The sequence below is a fragment of the Dendropsophus ebraccatus genome, chromosome 5 (genome assembly GCF_027789765.1).
Source record: "Dendropsophus ebraccatus isolate aDenEbr1 chromosome 5, aDenEbr1.pat, whole genome shotgun sequence".
NCBI classification, from domain to species: domain Eukaryota; kingdom Metazoa; phylum Chordata; class Amphibia; order Anura; family Hylidae; genus Dendropsophus; species Dendropsophus ebraccatus.
The window spans coordinates 144,941,726-144,961,993 of NC_091458.1; the positions used below are offsets into that span (position 1 = coordinate 144,941,726).

The 20,268-nt window shown below is 43.5% G+C and overlaps 1 protein-coding gene across 1 annotated transcript in view; it reads right to left on the reverse strand.

Moving 5' to 3' along the window:
• Positions 1-20,268, reverse strand: part of SLC9A1 (solute carrier family 9 member A1) — a 41,708-nt gene that overhangs the window by 14,798 nt on the left and 6,642 nt on the right. Inside the window, exons 2-6 of the mRNA XM_069971542.1 lie at positions 5,993-6,453; positions 5,215-5,465; positions 4,864-5,081; positions 2,761-2,954; positions 1,493-1,582 (exon numbers count right to left, since the gene is read on the reverse strand). Coding sequence (XP_069827643.1) covers positions 1,493-1,582; positions 2,761-2,954; positions 4,864-5,081; positions 5,215-5,465; positions 5,993-6,453 — 1,214 coding nt within the window. The remainder of the gene's footprint in view (positions 1-1,492; positions 1,583-2,760; positions 2,955-4,863; positions 5,082-5,214; positions 5,466-5,992; positions 6,454-20,268) is intronic.

Consider the following 20,268-nt stretch of genomic DNA (forward strand, 5'->3'; position numbering starts at 1 on the left):
GCTGGTGTTAAAGACTCCGAACCGCTTAAAATTACTCTACATTTCTAAAATAATTTAAAAAATATTTTAATTAAATTTTCAACATCAAAACAACCTGACAGTTGAGGGGGTAGGGGAAAGATGGGCAAGGGGTCATGGAGAACAGTTACAGAGAATAGAGTTTTTCCACGTTTAAATCATATGTTATACATTCATTCAAACTGCAGTTTATGCTCCCTCTTTTCTCCGTTCAAAAAAATAAAAATTAAAAAATTAAGACCAAACACAGGAAGTCCTAGTCCTTTGAGCGCTCACACAAGGAAAGACACCTGTTTATCATGCAGGTGACCATACAATGCGAGCACCCCCAGGATTCTCTGCTACTGAATGTGGACATGCAGTGAAGGGAGACACCTAGAGGCCATATGTATAATGCGGTTTTAAATAGAAAAATAAAATAAATTAAAAGAAGTGTATTGCAAAACTGCTTGTGATCACAATCCCTGTTGATTTCTTGTGACGGCCTTTTTTAATGAAAACGTTACTGCAGATGAAGGTAAGAAAATCACTTTTATACTCAGCGTCCCATGCGCCATGGGAACATAACCGCAGGATACAGTCTCCTTTAAAATTAATACAACTGTCAATGAGATGGGCTCTTGTCTTCTTTCAACCTTATTTACTATGTTACTGTATTACTATGATAGCACAGTAGACCACCAAAGTCAGTAATCAAAAAAGAGAATAAATTGAGGGCACTCACCGTTAAAATGAAAAAATCTTTATTTAATCTTCCTTTAAAAAACGTGTATTTCTTTGTGCTGCAGTGGAACGGGACGCCAAGCTACAGCTGATTACTAGTCCATTGGACTAGTAATCAGCTGTAGCTTGGCGTCCCGTTCCACTGCAGCACAAAGAAATACACGTTTTTTTAAAGGAAGATTAAATAAAGATTTTTTCATTTTAACGGTGAGTGCCCTCAATTTATTCTCTTTTTTGATGATTTGCACATATTTTTTCCTGTGTGAGCACCTCCGTAAATCTTTCCACCTCCCTACACTGCTACCATGTTATTAGCCATCCTAATCGGATAGTGCCAGACCGCTGCATCTTATAAACTGACACCAAAGTCAGTAAAGTTTTCCATATACACGGTGAGCTTACATACTAATACTTTTGTAAGTTTAACACACAGTAAAGGATTATGGTTGCTCTCATGACGACAACACCTTTACATATGCCCTATTAAACAGAAGCTGGTCCCCTCTTTATGAGGCCAGAAGAAATAAACCAGCATATTGTATGTATTACACCCACTGCTCAGAATATGAAGAATCGATATGTAATGCTATATTCTCCTGTACTGTGTGCGTTATGTTAATGCTTCAAAAAGTGAGAAGGCGAATGAAGGAAATATAAGTGAATTATAGGCTGTATCATTGTATCACACTGAACAGGATGCAAAGAAGTCTGCCCGTACTACTAGGATACCTGAAGCTTTGTCTGTACTTACCTGCGTATGGATCTCTTCATTTATTGAACGCTTGGTCTCCTGCTTCTTTTTCACAGCTAAAAGTTCTACCAGAGGTCGAATGGTCATTCCCTTTATAACACAGAAAAAGAAATACTAAAGCCAAAGAACACAGCAGCACGTCATACCAGTCTTTATCAAGGATTGAGGATTGACAAATGGTTGGTACACAGGTTTCAAAAGACCTGAGGCCCCCTTCACATGTCATTGAAATTTACCCCGATTCCTTACCACAAATCTGGGTAAATTCCTGGATCCATAGGGTTCTATTAGGCACAGAAACACTTCAGGATTTTTCCTGAAGGGTGTCTGTGCTGGAAAATAGCTATTTGTCCTAAATTCCATTTTTTTTTTTTTTTTTTTTACAACTAGGAAGCATTGATGGTTTCCTGAAGCCTCCTTAAAGGGGTTATCCAGCGCTACAAAAACATGGCCACTTTTCCCCCTCCCTTGTCTCCAGGTCAGGTGTGATTTGCAATTAGGCTTTTTGTAGCGCTGGATAACCCCTTTAGGGTGCCTTCACACATACCGACTCACAGCAGAAAACTCCCTGCCAGTTTCTGCTACGAGCCGAGGTCCTGGAAGGCCCCTATCACTACATACAAGCAGTGTTCTGAAAGACCGCTGCGTGTATGTAATGTAGCCGCCCCCTTAACCCCTTCGTCTCCCGCACCGGTGTCTCCATACATTACCTGGCTCTGGATGCACGGGGTCCCAGGGTCCTGCTCTGCCGCCCAGCCAATCAGTGTATTGCCCAGCCGCAGCCACCGATTGGCTGGGCGGCAGAGCAGGACCCCGGGATCCCGTGCAGCCAGAGCCAGGTAATGTATGGAGACAGCGGTGCGGGAGCCGAAGGGGGCGGCTGCATTACATACACGCAGGGGTCTTTCAGACCACTGCTTGTATGTAGTGATAGGGGCCTTCCAGTCGGTATGTGTGAAGCCACCCTTAAAAGTGTTTCCTGATCGTAACAACATCCACAGACATGTGAAGGAGGCCTGAATCAGGGGTCTCCAATTTTTCACAGGATGTTAAGAAGTACTTTGGGAAGGTAAAAAAGACTAAATAACCAAGATTTATCTACTCAGATTCCTAAAGGAGGGAAACACAACTAAGTCCTGCCACTGTAATATAAAAGCAAACATGGGGGGAAAAAAAACAAAAACAAAAAAAACATCTATGTCCCACCTATAGGGTATTATATTACTGTCTTCCAACATCTGACAAAATGTGAACAGTTCTCTACTTACCTGTACGAACACTGTGAAGAATATAACTGTAATTATTGCCGTGAGGAACATCAGTCTGTTCTCGCTATGCAATAAATATCCCAAGGAGAAGGCAATGGCTCCTCGCAGGCCACCGTACGCAATAATAAACTGGTCTTTGGTTGTCAATTTGACTATGCGAAACTTGTTAATAAACCAAGTCAAGCTCATAACACCTGCAAGACGACAGAAATATTACAGTTAGCTTCCACCATGCCTTGTGGAGCTTCACACAGAAGTCTATTTATACAGTTACACAAGAAACGGGAGCTTTATGGATCAAAAGCTAGGTAACGAAAAACTGTAATACTAAAAGAAAGATAAAACAGTTTAAATCTTTGCGCCACTGTTCGGAAATTATCAGATGTTCCAAAAGCATCAGAAAATCTGACTGTTAAAAGGGGAAATATGGGAAGGATACATGAATCTAAACTGCTGATAGCCCCTATTGTGTACAAGGCACTGAGGATGAAGGTACACAGGAACGACAGAGGATAATGTAGACCTTTGTTCCTCAAAGCAGTTTGGAGCACTGCCCCGCCCCTAGAGTGCCGATCCGCCCCCTTCTAATGGTTAGCTGAGGAGCGGGCCTGGCAGAGGCGGGTGGGATCGCCACTTTGGGGGTTGGGCACTGCTCCAAACGGCCTTAACGGACAAAGCACAACATTAAAACTACACAGGAATGGCGCTGAGGATGAAGGTAAGAGACATACCTTTATCCTCAGAGCCTCATGCACAATAGGGAGAAATCAGGAGGTTAGATTCACTTATTCATCTGCTGATAGTTACCCCATGAAAAAAAGAAAAAAAAATAGATTCCCCCTCCCACCCCCACAATACGGCCTAAAAATGACACCCGCATTTAACTTAGGGTGACAAAGATGTGTTTTAGGCTTTGTTCACACACACACACACACACCGTAAAATAAATCACATTGCCGCATTTTTAGTGTAATAATGTGATCCATTTAAGTCATAGGTAAATTGTCAGGCAGTGTGCACACCTTATAGAATAAAGTAATCGATTACAGATAATGAAAATGCTTATTATTTACTGCCTACTTTAGCATTTTTTATTTTACTTGTTCACACACAGTTTTATTAGTTAAAATTACGTTTTGTATTTTTACAGTTTTAAAGGAACTCTGTCACCTCTAAAACACCCATTAAACCTAAAGGAGAAGTCAGGCAAAAAAAAAAATTTAATTATTGTATTGCCCCCCAAAAGTTATACAAATAACCAATAAACACTTATTACGGGAAATGCTTATAAAGCTTATAAAGGCTTTACGTCCTAGATAAAATGGTGATGTCACGACCAGACTCCCAGAGCTGTGTGGGCTGTGGCTGCTGGAGAGGATGATGGCAGGGGAACACTGAGGGACAGAGGGCACTGGAGGGACACTGAGCATCCCCCCTGCCATCATCCTCTCCAGCAGCCACAGCCCACACAGCTCTGGGAGTCGGGTTGCGACATCACCATTTTATCCAGGAAGTGAAGCCTTGATGCAGTAGTAAGTGCAGGGAAAAAACAGCATGTTATGTGCATTTCCAGTAATAAGTGTATGTTGGTGATTTGTATAACTTTCGGGGGGCAATACAAAACTTAAATAAAAATTTTCGGCGGACTTCTCCTTTAAGTTATCAGTAGATTATACAAAAGATTTATCAGTAGAGTATACAACGCTGATTCGATATCTGAAGTTTCTATATTTCTATGGTCTTGCATCCCTTTGCTATAAGCCCACATATGAAGGATTCTAAGTAGTTGTCTCTTTTATTCTTGAGCAAAGTAGTCCTCTCTATGCATCAACATGCCCAATTTATAGGCTTACAGCGGTGATACACAAAAGGAATAGAAAGACGCAAATTACAGGTTTGGAATTAGCATCCTTTATCCTACTTACTGGGGACTTTAGTTTTGGGTTTGGAGCAGGGTGGCTTGGAGGTGACAGAGTCCCTTTAAATCTTTACAGTGCTGTCTACTCAGACCATGCAATAGGGGCAATTGTGAATTTGTGCCCCAATAGGATACGTCCAATGGCTGTATACTATATGCAAAGACAGGCAATAAAATGTCAGTACCTAGAACACGTGCGATCAAACAGAATATTAGTGTACTGATGACATAGGTCCAATTCCAAGAATGAGGTCCGGCCACAGTGGAGACCCCTAGGAAAATGAAGATTAAGGTCTCGCTGACACTGCTCCACATCTTCAGGAAATACTTGATTGTGGTATGAGATTTGTGGGAAATATTAGCTTCAACATAAGGTCGCATTACTACCCCTGAGGCAATCAGACTGCAATAAAGAATACAGAAGACGTTGGTTATACACAACATTAAACGCTGATATACACAAGGTTCAGGTAGGAAAAACAAGCCAAAAAAAACCAATACAACATGTAGTAGTAAGAACAGCGCATAACACTTACGACATGATTCCGGAGAGATGGAAGAGTTCTGCAGACATGTAAGCCATGTAACTATAGAGAAAGACAAATAATGGTTCAATAACTCTGATGTGGGATGTGAAGCGGGAGGTGAAGGCTGCGATGATGCCGTATACAAATCCTACAAACACCCCTCCAAGGGAAACAACGAAGAAACTCAGGAACCCGAGGGAAATATCACGGAATGTCACCTGGTCCAAGCGAGAAAACTCTTCAAAGAGATGGTACAAAACCTAAAAAGGAGGAGAGATAGACACGAATAAGGGGGAAAAACAAACAAGAAAACAAAAGATCCTATGGAATATGTATAATAATAATAATGTATCAGAGTGAACATTACAATTGCAAAGCCCTGTGTGACAAATTGTCTATTAGGCTTCCTCTAGACACGAAACCACACAAAAATCGGCAAGAGTTTTTTTTTTTTACTGTTTGTCAGTTTGTGTTTTTTTATGTCATTTGATTCCAGGATTTCCTTTTAACTACTCCAGGAAAAAAAAAATCAACATGCTATTTTTAGGGTCCTATTACATGGAGAGATTGTCTGCCTAATCAGGTGGGATCGAGCAGATATCGTGCCATGTAATGGTGCATTTACAAAGAGATTTATCTGACAGATTATTGATAAATCTCTGTGTAAACGCACCATAAGGCTGTGTTCACACAGACAGATTTATCTGACAGATTTTTGAAGCTAAAGTCAGAACATATGATAGATACATTTCCCCTTGTGTGAATATAGATGTGCCCTAACACTTACCACAGTTACTGCATCATTGAGTAAGGACTCTCCAAACACCAAGATGTGGAGCAACTCATTGATGTGGATTTCCTCAAAAACAGCCAACACCGCGACAGGGTCGACGGCTGAAATGATGCTACCAAACAGCAAGTTGTCCAAGAGTCCTACATTCTTTAGGGCTGCCCCACTGATCTGACACACCCCATACAGCAGTGAGCCTATGAAGAAAGCGTTCCAGAGCGTACCCAACACTGCAAACATCAGAATTGTTCCCAAATTTTCAGAGAAGGGTCGCAGTGGCAGGAAATATCCGGCATCGAGGATGATAGGTGGCAAAAGGTAAAGAAAGAAGACATTCGACTTCAAGACTGGAGGAGTTTCACCAACAGCCCTCATAAGGCCGCCTACTAGAAGGCCGACAACAATCAACAGACAGCTCTCTGGGACAACGTTGGATACAGTAGGAATTACATGAAATCCTGTAAAAAAAAAAAAAAAAAAAAAAAAAAGCAGGGATTAGTACAAAAAAAAATATTCTATTATACAATGAATAAAACGGGATGAAAAACAGTGTCACAAAATAACTCCACATATCCATTGGCCGAGGAACATGACAAGTATTGAGATCCTGACTTCTAGACCCTCAACTGTGATATATGCGAATAACTGAGGACAGCAGAAGGGCTCCCTGGTGCTAAGACTAGGTTTAAGGGGTAGTTCACAAAAAGTTTTTTCTTTCAAATCAACTGGTTCCAGAAAAAGGCAGGGATTTGTAATTTACTTGTATTACTGTATGTCCTGCAGGAAGTGGTGTATTCTTTCCAGTATGACACAGTGCTCTCTGCTGCCACCTCTGTTGTGAGAGGAACTGTCCAGAGCAGTAGCAAATCCCCACAGAAAATCTCTTCTGCTCGCCAGACTGGAAAGAATAATCCACTTCCGGCAGGACATACAGCAACTGTTAAGTACTGAAAGACTAGAGATTTTTTTATAGACGTAAATTACAACTCTCTGGCACTTCCTGATACCAGTTCATTTGAAACATTTTTGCAGAACTACCCCTTTAACTAGGTTGCGATCACAGGGGTGAAGTAGCCTGGAAGAGGTAACCTGAGTTCTTAAAAAGGACTTTGCAAGTTGATCACTACAGGCCCTTTTGCGCGAGGTTGACTGCAGAGATCAACCAAAACACCGCAGAGACACCACCACGTGTCTCGACGTCAGTGTATTCTAGAACATTGCCCCCTAGGAAATCAAATATGCAAAAGAACACCGTAGAGACACCATCACGTCTCGACGTCAGTGAACTAGCCAGACCTTACTCTGGGAAGGAACAGCCAAGCCAATGGAATGTCTCCAATCAAGAAAACCATTCAAGCAAGGTATCCACCCTCAGACAGCTGTTTTGGGGTATTTGTCCCTCATCAGTGTGGAGTAGGATTCTGGCTAGATGGAGCAATGCCTAGTAAGTGCATGCAAAAGGACAGTGGTTGACCTCAGGGAAATCAACCAAAACACTGCAGAGACACCATAACGTGTCTTGATGTCAGTGTACTCTAGAACATTGCCCCCTAGGCATTGCTCCCACTAGCCAGAATCCTACTCCACACTGATGAGGGGCAAATACCCCGAAACAGCTGTCTGATGATGGATACCTTGCTTGGGTGATTTCCTTGGTTGGAGGCATTCCTTGGCTTTGTTGTTTTTTCCCAGAGGAAGGTCTGGCTAGTTCACTGACGTTGAGACATGTGATGGTGTCTTTTGCATATTTCATTTATCGTGTCTTCCAAACCAGCACCCATTTTATTGATTGTGTATTGGACCGTGTAAAAGGAATCTGAGGCCTTGTGTTAAAGAGAAGCTTTTATTTTTAAGAAATAAATGGTCACGTTTAAAACGTCACATCTTATTAAACTTAGATGAATTGCTGCATTCCAACACCCCCTCCCTTAGAGTAAAAAAAAAAAAAAAAAAAAAAAAGTCCTACAGTAGTTGCTTGTGGCCTTGTAATAACTCACAAGACCAAGACCTAATGGATACCAGCTGATCTGTGGTTTACAGAAATGCCAGGCATACTATGTTAAATCTATGAAAGTATATACTGTATCAGATAAACAATAGAAGGAACTTCAGAGAAATACAGATTGCTATGGTTTTAAGGGTGCATTCACACGTACAGGATCTGTAGCAGATTTAAAGTTGCAGATTTGCTTTGACCCTAATGTGGATCATCAAATCTGCTGCAGATATTGTACGTGTGGACGCAGCCTAAAGAAGCACTCCCGCCCCACAGTACTTTGATTGCCTATGCACCCCCCTTCAGACTACGATGTATACTCACATGTGATAAAGTTGGCCACACGCTTTGGTGGATAGCTGTCCCCCTGACATCTACTTCAATTCACTCCACCACTAACTTTTTTTTTTTTTTTTTTTTTTTTTTTTTAATGGAGAACAGGATAATGAGCCGCTGCCAGACCCCTCTGAAATCCAACATGCACATGTACTCGACATGGAGAAAACTGCTTCCCCAGAACCTAAGGATCGGGCAGCTGTGATCCAGCAGCATACTTTAGGGGAAAGTTGGGTGACACCCATACACGTAAGTCACAAGGTTGGTGGGTTTGACTAAAATTAAAGAAGCACTTCCTTTTTTTTTTTTTTTTTTTTTTTATTGACCCCATGCGGCAGGCTGACCCGTACACTCACCTGTTATGATAATTTCTCCAGTGACCCAGTGTCATTTCTGTGCTACGGCACTTCTCAAATCCTCCTGGTGCCCATGTTACATAGTTAATAAAGTTTAAAAAAAAATACATCAAGTTCAACCTACAGAAACTCTACTGTGTTGATCCAGAGGAAGACAAAAGCCCCCATGAGGTAGATGCCAATTGCCCGATAACAGGGAGAAAAATTCTATCCCAACTGAAACTGCAATCAGAACTAGATTTGCATTTCCAGTGAAATACATAGTGCTTGAAAAGAGCACCCCTTTACCAGTGACTTCCCTTTAACTGAAACTTTAACCCTGAGTGCCATCCTTTCATAAGCGACATAAGTTCCGTCCCTTTAAGAGCAACATGGGTCCCTTTAATAGCAACTTGGCTCCCGTCCCTTTAAGAGCGTCATGGCTCCCATCCCTTTAAGAGCGACCCCGGTTGCTCTCAAAGGGACCCGGGTCCCTTCTTAAAAACGACAAATCCGATCAAAACGAAAATTAGATAGAACACCTCACACCGCCGAGGGCTTCGAAATGCAGTTTGAACAGAGTCTGTTCGCAAAGCGGTTCGGGCTGTATTAATCACAGAAAAATAGCTGGAAGAAACGGAAGAAGAATACGGATTACAATATAGGGGATTTTCAAGCACTATAATAAATCCTTGGATCACCGTCCTATCACTAGAAATCTAATGCCCATAACTTAATGCCCGTAATATTATATTTTTCAAGAAAAGCATCCAGGCTTCCCTTGAACTTGTTTAATGAGTCAGTCATGACGACATCATGTGGCAGAGAGCTCGTCTCACTGCTCTTACAGTAAAGAATCCGCATCTGTGCTGATGGTGAAACCTTCTTTCCTCTAGACAGAGGATTGCCGCTTGTCATGGTTACAGACCTAGGAGTATAAAGATCACTACAAAGACCTCTGTACTGTCCATTCATATATTTGTCTTTTTGACGTCTTTTTGTCAACGTTTTTCTCTGGCTGGCATGTAAAAAAAAAAAACAAAAAAAAAAACAGTAAGTCAGTGTTTTCAGTGCATATCTCTAAGGGCAATGAAACAAAAACGGAGTGCTACTTTAAATGGCCAGCTTAAAGGGGTTGTTTAATGATGTGGTTTTATACCTAAACCAGGATGGGCTTAAAGCAAAAAAAGGACAGAGGTTACTTAAAAAACCCCAAAACGTGGTCAGACGTTTTTGAGAATTTAAGTTGTCAAATATGCAGACTCAGGATATATTTTTTCAGTGGAGAATCTTTCTTTAAATATATAGAATGTATTGGCCACAGCATAGAGCACACTTTCTGAGGTAGCTGGTCTGTAAGATTCCCAACATCCAGTCGCAGTCCCAAGGTCACCTCTACATTAGTCTTCAGACAGAAAACATTTGACAGCTCGGTGCAGGCAGCGGTTACACCACGGCACTGTCTGCAGCCGATTTATTCTACAGAGCGCTGCATCAGCTCATAGACACCTAATTATATATGTGTTACTATATACTTACATTATTATATGCTAAAGCCTCATGCGGCTGGACAAAGGATGGAGATTAGAGGGAATGTATTCTAGCTACAAGCGGGGTGCCTCAGGGGTCTGCAATGGGTTCTTTTAATATGTTTGTAAGTGACATAGGAGAAGGTGTGATAGGTAAGGATAGTGATATAGGAGGTGGTGTGGTAGGTAAGGTTTGTCTGTTTGCTGGTGACACAAAAGTGTGCAATAGGGTTGATATTCCTGGAGGTGTCAGTAATATGGAAAATGATTCAGCTTAACTAGATATGTGGTCAAAACAATGGGAACTGCAAATGTACAATAATGCAGCAGCAGGAGGAATCATCCATCCGAGTATCATAATGGTGGTTTTGTGTTGGCAAAGACTAAAGAAGAGAAGGATTTAGGGGCAGCGATTTCTGCCTTAAAGCCCCCAGTCCAACCAGGCGGTAGGGAAAGCAAATGGTATGCTGGTCTGTACAGCTAGAGGTATAACCAGTAGGAAGAGGGACCTTATGATCCAGCATACAGACTTCTAGTGACATCACATCTGGAATACTGTGTCCAGTTCTGGAGACCTCCCCTACAAAAAGAATATTGATGAAACAGAACAGGTCCAAAGACCGGCTCCAAAAATGGTGGAGGGTGTGAAGTTATCCAAAGAGCTGCATATTGTTTTTGCACTGTAGCACTTATTGTTTTAATTATATTCTTAATACATTGTGGTAGGGATGCACAAAGCACCAAAATATCGATACAATCTGTATTCTGGGCAAAAAAAAAAAAAACGGCTCATACCAGGATTTCCTGGTATTTGATACTTTATGTTAAGTTGTCTAATTGTGCAGCTTAACAAAGTATAGCGCAGAGAACACAGCTGGCGGCTACCTAAGAGGCGGCCATGCTCTCTGTATGCCTCTCCCTGCCCCTAGCATCACTTCCGCTCCCTGGCCAACTCTCCGCTCTTGCGGTGCCAATTTCAAATAGCTAGCACATAGTGGTCGCTTGTGCCAGCTATGTAACTGTGTTGATACCGCTGTCACAACTGAATGCCACATCTAACCCCTGAGATGCTCCATATGCAGCAGGGGTCGGCTACTATGTGTAGCAGACCCCTGCTGCCCGTGTCTGTCTGATAATAGAGTCTGGCTCAGCCAGACTATCAGAAAAATTATATATGTAGAAGAGCCGGAGCTGCAAGGAGGTATCTGTGGCTGAAGAGGGAGAGCGGGAGGTCCCAAAGAGGAGATCAAAGGAGAAGGGTGAACTGCTGCATCACATGTGAGGGTTCAGCTGGATGTGAAGTGGGGGAGGCAGTCAGGGGCTGTGAGGTGCCGAAATGAGTGATGTAGGGCTTACTGAGGGATCGGCCTTGTTCTGACTATACTGTGTGTGGGGTCCTCCTGTGTAAATGTAGCGTCCTATTCCTGACATGCTGCAGCACATGTTTTTCACTTGGGCTCCCGTCCCGCCACCGCAGAGTACTCATAACCTCTGGCTGAAGAGAAAGAAATGGGCTGCAGCATGGGTCAGTAGCAGGACTGTGTTAATGATCACAGTAACTGATGTAGCTAAAAGGTGTCGGTAATCATGGGAACTGGTGTGGCCAGTAGCTGTTGACGCAGAGATATTTGGGTGGTCAACGTATCTGGTGCAGTAAAGATGTGTTGGCGACGGCAGCAGATCATTGCTATAGGAGTCGTTTGTCTTTCAACATGTTGAAAGACAAACAACTGCAATGATCAGCCTATTACACCGGACGATTATCGTCCGTGGCGTCCGATAATCGTTTCGTGTAATAGGGCCTTAAGTGATCATCACTTTACTTGGAATAGCAGAGCTGTCTAAGTAATCACTTTAGGATATGTGCACACTATGGAATCCCAATGAAAAATCTGTTGTGGATTCCGCAGCTTGCACCTGTTCACGGACTCTGCCCGTGCCATAGACTCCATTCTATGCATGCTGTGAAGATAGTTTAGTTCGGAGAACAGTAAAAATCTTTTATACAGTAATGTGCCAATCCATTTGGTCTCTATGGACTAGCAGAGACCTGACGTCATTTCCCAACGCCTTTCCCCCAGTAGGTTGAACTGAATTCATAAAGGGATAGACAGGTCAAAGTCCTCCAGACTGGTATTATAGATCCTGGTCCTCCAATAAAGCTAAGTATATAGGTGGTACTATGGTGTATACAGGCAAAGAGATGTGTTACTAGATATCCAGGAGAAGACAGTGTGTCCTCAAACAGGTTGGGACTAGTTGGTCTTGCTGGTGCAGCAAAGTCTGGAGTCCCGAGTCTAGATGTATTGCGACATCCTGACTAGATGAGCAGGGCCAGGATGATGCGCGACTTTGGCTGCAGCAGGATTTCAATGTCAGACAGCTGTCAATCATATTCTAGAGGTGGCAGCAGGGGGCCTAGAGACAAAGCAGTGCCCAGAAAGCAGGGCAGGGGCAGACAATGTGACAAAGAAGCGGCATGTTCTTTATTTAGTGCTGAAAGTGTCACCAAGAAGCATCACAGAGCGGTGCTTAAGGTAACTGTGACTACAGGGCTACTAGAAACTGGCAGCACGGGTACATGATATGAGCATGGTTTTCCAGTTTGCTCTATTGAAGTGAATGGAGTTAAATTGTAATTCCACGCACAACCAGGACAGGGGTGCTGCTGTTTTGGCTAGAAAGTAGCTGTGCTTTACCAAAGCTTGGATCATCCCTTTAGAAGCAGAAACTGACAATTTCCAGACCAGTAATTATTATTTGCTCACTCCAGCACAAAAGCAATGAGGCAGACAAGCCCTGCATCATGTATAATTTATTCTGGCAAATGTTTATTCCAACCCATCATTAGTGACAACTGATATAACTTGACTCACAACAGTGATGACAAACAGGCCCTACAGACTAGCAGTATATACAGTATTTTTCACTTTAGAAGACTAAAATACCTTGCTAAAATTGCCTGAGTCTTATATTCTGTAGACTGGGCAGCCCGGCTGTCACACCGCCCTAACTCCTTCCCAATTGTCAGGCACTTTGCTGATTCAGCACTGTGCCCGACTGATGGGTGATCTGTGCAGCTCCTGACATAGCTGCATAGTCCTCAGCCTTCTCCTGCCGTTATAGTTATATTTTACTTGTCCACGTCCTGGAGTGCCGGTTCCATCATCCTGTTTTGAATCAACTCTTTGTTCTGAGCGCCTGGCCAACCCTGGAAGCCTGTGCACCATCCACTCAAACTGACTGTTGCTACAGAGTATTGTCTTTTATGTTGAGCTGTATCTATTCTTTTATATATTTTGCACTGCTGGCAATATAGAGGCCCAAACTTCAGTGGGTAGCACCTAACTAGGGCAGATTCTTGCCTTGGGAAATCAAGATCATGTAGTACATTCACAATTCCCTGGTTATTAAAATAAACTGGGTCAATTAAAAATGTTCCCCTCATTTAACAAAACTTTTGACGTGTCAGGGATATGTCAAAAGTTTTGACCGGTTTCCAATAGGCTGCTTAGACTTACTATAGAATCTGTCTCTCGCAACGAGAAGGGGTGAGCAGCACTCTAAACACTTCTCTCCGCTCATTCCACTGACCTGTAGGGGTCTGGGCCCTCACCAACCTGAATTTTCGACTCTTTTATGACATGTCAAGAGATTTGTTAAATGACAATATATTCACAAATACTGCGGATTTGACGCTGTGTAAATCAATGTAACTGAATTAATCATTCAGTTTCATTGATTTACACAGCGGAAAACACTGTTAGGCTTCATTCACACGATCTATAGCTCTGTCCATAACTGTGGATCCGCAATTAGGCTTTTGACACTGTCCTTAGTTTTACAGATCCATAATCCACAAAAATTACTACCAAGCTCTAGTATTTGACATCCATCCATTTTTATGGTTGAAAAAAAATCCGTAAAAATTACAGATCAAAACTAAACTGTTCCCACTTTTTTTTTTTTTTTTTTTTACCCTATTACCTTCCTCTTTTTTGCTGATCCGCAAAAAATATATTATGAATTTAATGCAGATGAATTTTTTTTTAGGATTACTGCAGACATGTCAGGAACAGATCATAAATGGAGGACACAATGAAAAAAATAATGGACTAGACTTCTCAGACTCATTCCTGATTTAAACAAGAAAAAAACAAAAGGAGGCACTCACCATTAAAAATCATCTTTATTCTTTCAGAAACTTAAAATCCTGCAGGGTGTGTAGCAGTCGGCGTAGACACCAGTCAATCACTGAATGTCACACCATTGCAGGGTTTTAAGCTTCTGAAAGAATAAAAATATTTTTAACAGTGAGTGCCTCCTTTTGTTGTTTTCTTGTTGAAACTACTTGATTGCATCTACTGCATGCCTTTGGATGAGCACTCTGTAATATCTCTGCAGTTTGTCGGACTTTGTGCAGATAGTCAGTTGCCAGATCGCTACTTCTTTTTTGTTCCATTCCTGGTTTAGTGTTGAACAATTGCAGGTCCTGTAAGTGCACCTGTCACAGTGTAGCCTTTCATACTTCCGCGTGCAGTCACAGATAACAGCGGAGGTTTGGGTTGCCGTGGAAACATTCCATGTGTAAGAGATCTGTGCACGTGTGGGCATACACTGTATATCAGTCTGCTCCCGCTGCGATACATACTGCATGCAGACCAGACTACGCATTCCTTTCTACGCCTATTTCATTCATTTCAGTTTTGATATTTTTATCACTACGCAGAGGTGCAGATATACAGGTCTGTAATTTAGTTCTATTTAAAAATAGACTTCCAGCTTCCACCTCTGTCAATGTCAGAAACTATCCAGAGCTGGGGGAACCTATGGGGGAACTGCTGCTGCTCTGGACAGTTCCTGACATGGACAGAGGTGACAGCAGAACAGTATAACAGTTATACTTACCTGTATCCAGGTCCAGTCTCCTGAAGGAAGCTTTTTAAGGTCCTATTACACAAAGTGATAATCTTCCTAATAAGTCCAATTCGGCCGATTATCACTCTGTGTAACAAAGACAACAATCAGACGAAGAAACAATTGGCTGATCGCTGTCTTTTAACATGTTAAAAAATCATTGGCCGTCGGCAGTGCATCACTACGTATAACAGCGATGCACTGCCAACAGCTGAGGAATGTGTAAAAAAAAAAAAAAGAAAAAAAAAAATTTGTAAAACTTTATAAATACCTTTCCACACTCCCCGGGGTTCTTCTCACTTCTGCCCATTCCCTGCACCCACCGCTGGAACTTCTGAGTCGGCCTCTGAAGTAACAGGCCACTCCAATAGCCGCAACACTGTCCCGTCTCGGCCAGTAATTGGCTGACCGGCCTGTCACTGCAGAGACCGGCTCAGAAGTTCTAGCAGCGGCTGTGGGACCGGGCAGAAGCTAGAGGAAAACAGGGAGCATAGACAGGTATGTATAAAGATTTAACACTTAAAGAGGGCCTGTCACCCCGGCTGCTGGGGCAGAGCCCACCCCACCCCCCTGTGGAGCCCCGGATACTTACCCCTTCCTGGAAGTCCCGCTCCTGGACCCAGTCCCAACATGGAGGAATCGCCACCCGAAGCTGTGCACGCGTGTTATGCTAATCACTAGAGAGGAGTTTGACGTCCATAGAAAATGACTGTAGCAGCTTTGGGCGGCGATATCTCCACGCCGACTTCCAGGAAGGGGTAAGTATCTGGGCCTAAACCGGGCGGTAGGGTGGGCTCAGCCCCGGCAGCCAGGTTCCCTTTAAGACAAGGGCTGCACAGACATTGGTAACAATATATATACAGCCCTTGCTGCACAATTATTGAGCCATGTAATAGGTTCAGTAAGCGAGCGCCATTAATTTGGAATTTCAGGCCATGTAATATGGCCCTTAGTCTTATGCTGGTTGAAGGAGACTAAACACAGGAAGTCCCAGTCTTGTGCGCTCAGGAGAGAAGGTAGTCATGTGATTGATGGACACATCGAGCCAATGCTCTGTACTGGCTGGGACTTTCTCCGTTTGGTCTTTTTTTAACTAGTACAAGACTAAAAGGTTTCCTTCAGGAGACTGGACCTGTATACAACCAAGCATAGCTTTGTTATAAAGCATCAGAATTAAAAAAAACTTGCAAACTTAGATTTATAATTACTTTATGTTACATTCCCTGTTTTAGATTTTGAAAATTAGAGTAACAATGAAACTTTAAAGGGAATGTACCATTAGGCCTGGGCTGAAGTACTGGGAGGTGGGTCGACCCACCCCCAGTGAAAGGAAACCCCTGCCCCTCTATGATATGGCTCCACTGATTCTAAACTGATAAACTGCAACATATCAGGATTATTTTATAATATTGATAGAAAAATACTAAAAAAAAAAAAAAAAATGTTCAACAAAAAACATTTATATAATAGGTTATTTTCTGATGACACACTCCCTTTAACTTAGGGACAAAGCTCTGCACCATTACACAAAGCTGGAAGCGGTTCCTTTTGCCCTGTATAAGATATATCTCTCACACTATCCTCATAGGGTTAAAAGATCTCAGTTGGGAAAACGTCACTGCTTTCCCACAGCAATGGAAAAATGCAAACACGGATACCATTATAATAATACCTATGTTCCATCCACTTCAACAGCAACCTCAGAAAGCCAAACAAGGAAATAAGCCTAAAAAGCTGTAGTATTATTGTTGTATTTGTAGTGGTGCTAACCATGAAGGAGGTCATGTTTACATCCCGCTAAAAAGGTGTTTTTTCCCCCCCATGATTAAAAGTAAAAAATAAAATAAAAATGTACCTATAAAACAGCACACCTATCCTGCTGTTCTTACCTTCTGTGTTACAAAGAGAAAATAAACCAGTATTATTTGTGCCCTATTACATCCATTGTTTTAGTGGTAAATCTGCTCAAACACAATAGTATATAGGAAAACCAGTTAGGCCTTTTTCACACGATCCGTGCTATGATCCAGAGGAAGATCGCAGCACGGATCACCCAAAATTGACAATGGACAATTTTACAGGACGTGTGAATGCAGCCTTATTAGTACAGTCAAAACAATGCAAGGTCACAGTATCAAGCACAGGGCTCCAGATGGCGACCAAAATGGTCGCCAATGCGACTGATATTTTGCAAATGGCGCCCAGATTTATTAATCTGGGCGCCATTTGCGACTGGCCCCGGCGGCGGCGCGCTGTCTCTTTAAGTATCCCCGGCTGATGCGCGGCTGCAGGGGGTGTCCCATCCTATCCCCGGCAGCGCGGCGCATCAGTGAGCTGCCTGGGGCCCTGACTTCCGGCACAGGAAGCGCGCGTCAGAGACGCTTCCTGTGTCAGAAGTCACAGCCCCGGCGTACAGGGAGCTCACTGACGCGACGCGCTGCCGGGGATAGGACGGGACACCCCCGGCAGCCGCGCATCAGCCGGGGACAGCGCCTGAAGAAGAAGAGGATTGCCGGGGGAGCGGGTTGTCAGGTGAGTTTGTGTGTTTGTTTTTTTTAAATACTGCTTAGCATAGAGGAAAGGGGGGGCATCTATAATGGGGGGAGAAGAGGGGCCATCTTCAAGGGGGGGAGAGGGGGCTAGCTATAAGGGGAGGGGGTATCTATAAGGGGGGGAGAAGAGGGGGCATCTATAATGGGGGGGAGGAGGGGGCATCTATAATGGGGGGGAGGAGGGGGCATCTATAATGGGGGGGAGGAGGGGGCATCTATAATGGGGGGGAGGAGGGGGCATCTATAATGGGGGGGAGGAGGGGGCATCTATAATGGGGGGGAGAGGGGGCATCTATAATGGGGGGGAGGAGGGGGCATCTATAATGGGGGTAGAGGGGGTCATCTATAAAAGGAGGGGGTTATCTATAAGGGGAGGGGGCCATCTATAAGTGTAGGGCAAACTGGCTGCATACACTGGGAGATAGATATATGCACAATTATTATTATCAGGGCCCCTCAGGTGTCTGTATTGTAGGGGGTCACTTGCATTAGTCACTAGGTGAGAGATATATCTATTTATATACATCTTGTGGGGGGGTCACTATGGCTGCAGTCATAAGTCTAGCTCAGTATGTATAGACTGTTGCAAGCTTTTAAAGGGAACCTGTCACCCCCAGTGACGGGGTGACAGGCTCCCAATCCCCCGTTAGAACCCCCTATACTCACCTCATCGCGCCGGGTCCCGCTTCTGGAGATGGTCGGGTCACGGAGATCTCAGCCGCTGCAGCCCGCCGCGCACACTGAGAGATGAGTCCAACACTCATAGAGAATGACGGAGCGCTGGACTCTCCCGTCATTCTCTATGAGCGTTGGACTCATCTCTCAGTGTGCGCGCCGGGCTGCAGCGGCTGAGATCTCCGTGACCCGACCATCTTCAGAAGCGGGACCCGGCGCGATGAGGTGAGTATAGGGGGGTTGGGAGCCTGTCACCCCGGCACAGGGGTCGACAGGTTCCCTTTAAGTTCAAGTTCAGAAGAGTAAGCCTCATTAAAAGGCTAGCCAAGTGAAGCTGAAGTACTGAGTCAGACTGTATATGGTTGTCAAGTTGCAAGTTTCCATGTTGAACATTTTCAAACTAAGAAAAGAAAGGATCTAAAGGAGGAGGAGGCTGCCGTGGCCTCTGCACACAGTAAGTCCCATGTAACATAACATTAATTTTACATGGTTTAAAATGTTGGCGACCAAATATTCTATTTGGCGCCTAAATTTTTCAGGTTAGGAGCCAATGGCTCCCAGGTAAATTTTTTAGTCTGGAGCCCTGAAGCAGAAAAGATTTATAGGTACAAGTTCATTGTCCAAATCAGCATTATATTGTTGTATATATTGTGTGTATGTATAATATATATATTATCACATATTCTGCAATTATTACTAGTTTTCCCCTCTGCAGTCAATTGCTTGCTCCCCCCTCCTGAAAGTTTTCTATAGCCAGCACTTTATGTTCTATCAATCTAAAGCCCCCTTCACACGTCCGGAAAAACCACCCGGATTTCCTAGCAGGAAATCCGGACGGATTTCCGGACCCATAGAGTTGCATTAGTCACGGATCCGGACTAGTCATAGATCCGGAAAAAAATAGGACATGTCGTATTTTTGCCTGGAATTTCGGCCCAGACGCCCCCATAGAAGTCTGACTGTCGCGCGCCCCCGCCCCCCCCCCCCCCGCATCAGACCCTCCCAGCCCCGCCCCCGGACCTGAGCAGCGCCGCCGATCTCCAAATTAGGCCCAGACAGGTGAGATTCCCCCCCCCCATAAATAAAACTCCCACCATATCCTACAGGTCATGATGGGAGTTGTACTTCCGCAGCCTGTGGCCATCCAGGTTGCAGAAGTACAACTCCCATCATGCCCTTCCTACAGGTCATGATGGGTGGCAACAGACTGCAGAAGTACAACTCCCATCATGGCCTGTCAGCCGGGCATGACAGGAGTTGTAGTTCTGCAGTCTGTAACCATCCAGTTTGCAGAAATACATCTCCCATCATGTCCTATTTTTTCTTCTCATCAGGAAATCCTGAAGGTTTTTCCTGGTGGTCTCCTGAAAGTAAAAACAGACTACTCTCAGGAAATCCTGATACTTTCCTGATGACATTTGAGGCCTCCTGATCAGGATTTCCTGACAGTAAAAACTGACACGGATGTGTGAATGGGGGCTAAGCCCCTTATTTATAACAACCAGAAAACCCCTTTCTCCCGTATATTTACTTTCCTCCATAATAATTTTTGCTCCCAAAGATGCACTGTATCTTATTTTCAGGGGATGTTTTATTTAAGAAGAATTTACACTTATTGATGAAGAAAAAAAATAATTATTATATGTAGAAAACATATATAATAGTTGTTGTCATCACAAACCAGCATAACCAGACTGGGCCTATGTCTGACCTCCTGCTCCATCTAGTCTAGTTTTGAGTTGTTCAGGACATGGAGGCTGGAGACTGGCTGCATCAACTGCACACACAGGAGAATCTGCTTTATATCTTTGCCTTATTCCCTCAGAAGTCGCCCCAGGATCGTGTAGGACATTAGGAAGAAGCTGCTGAGCCCATTCCACTTTATACTAGTTGGACAAATAAGTCCCCTGGTGTCTAAATGGTCATTTATGAT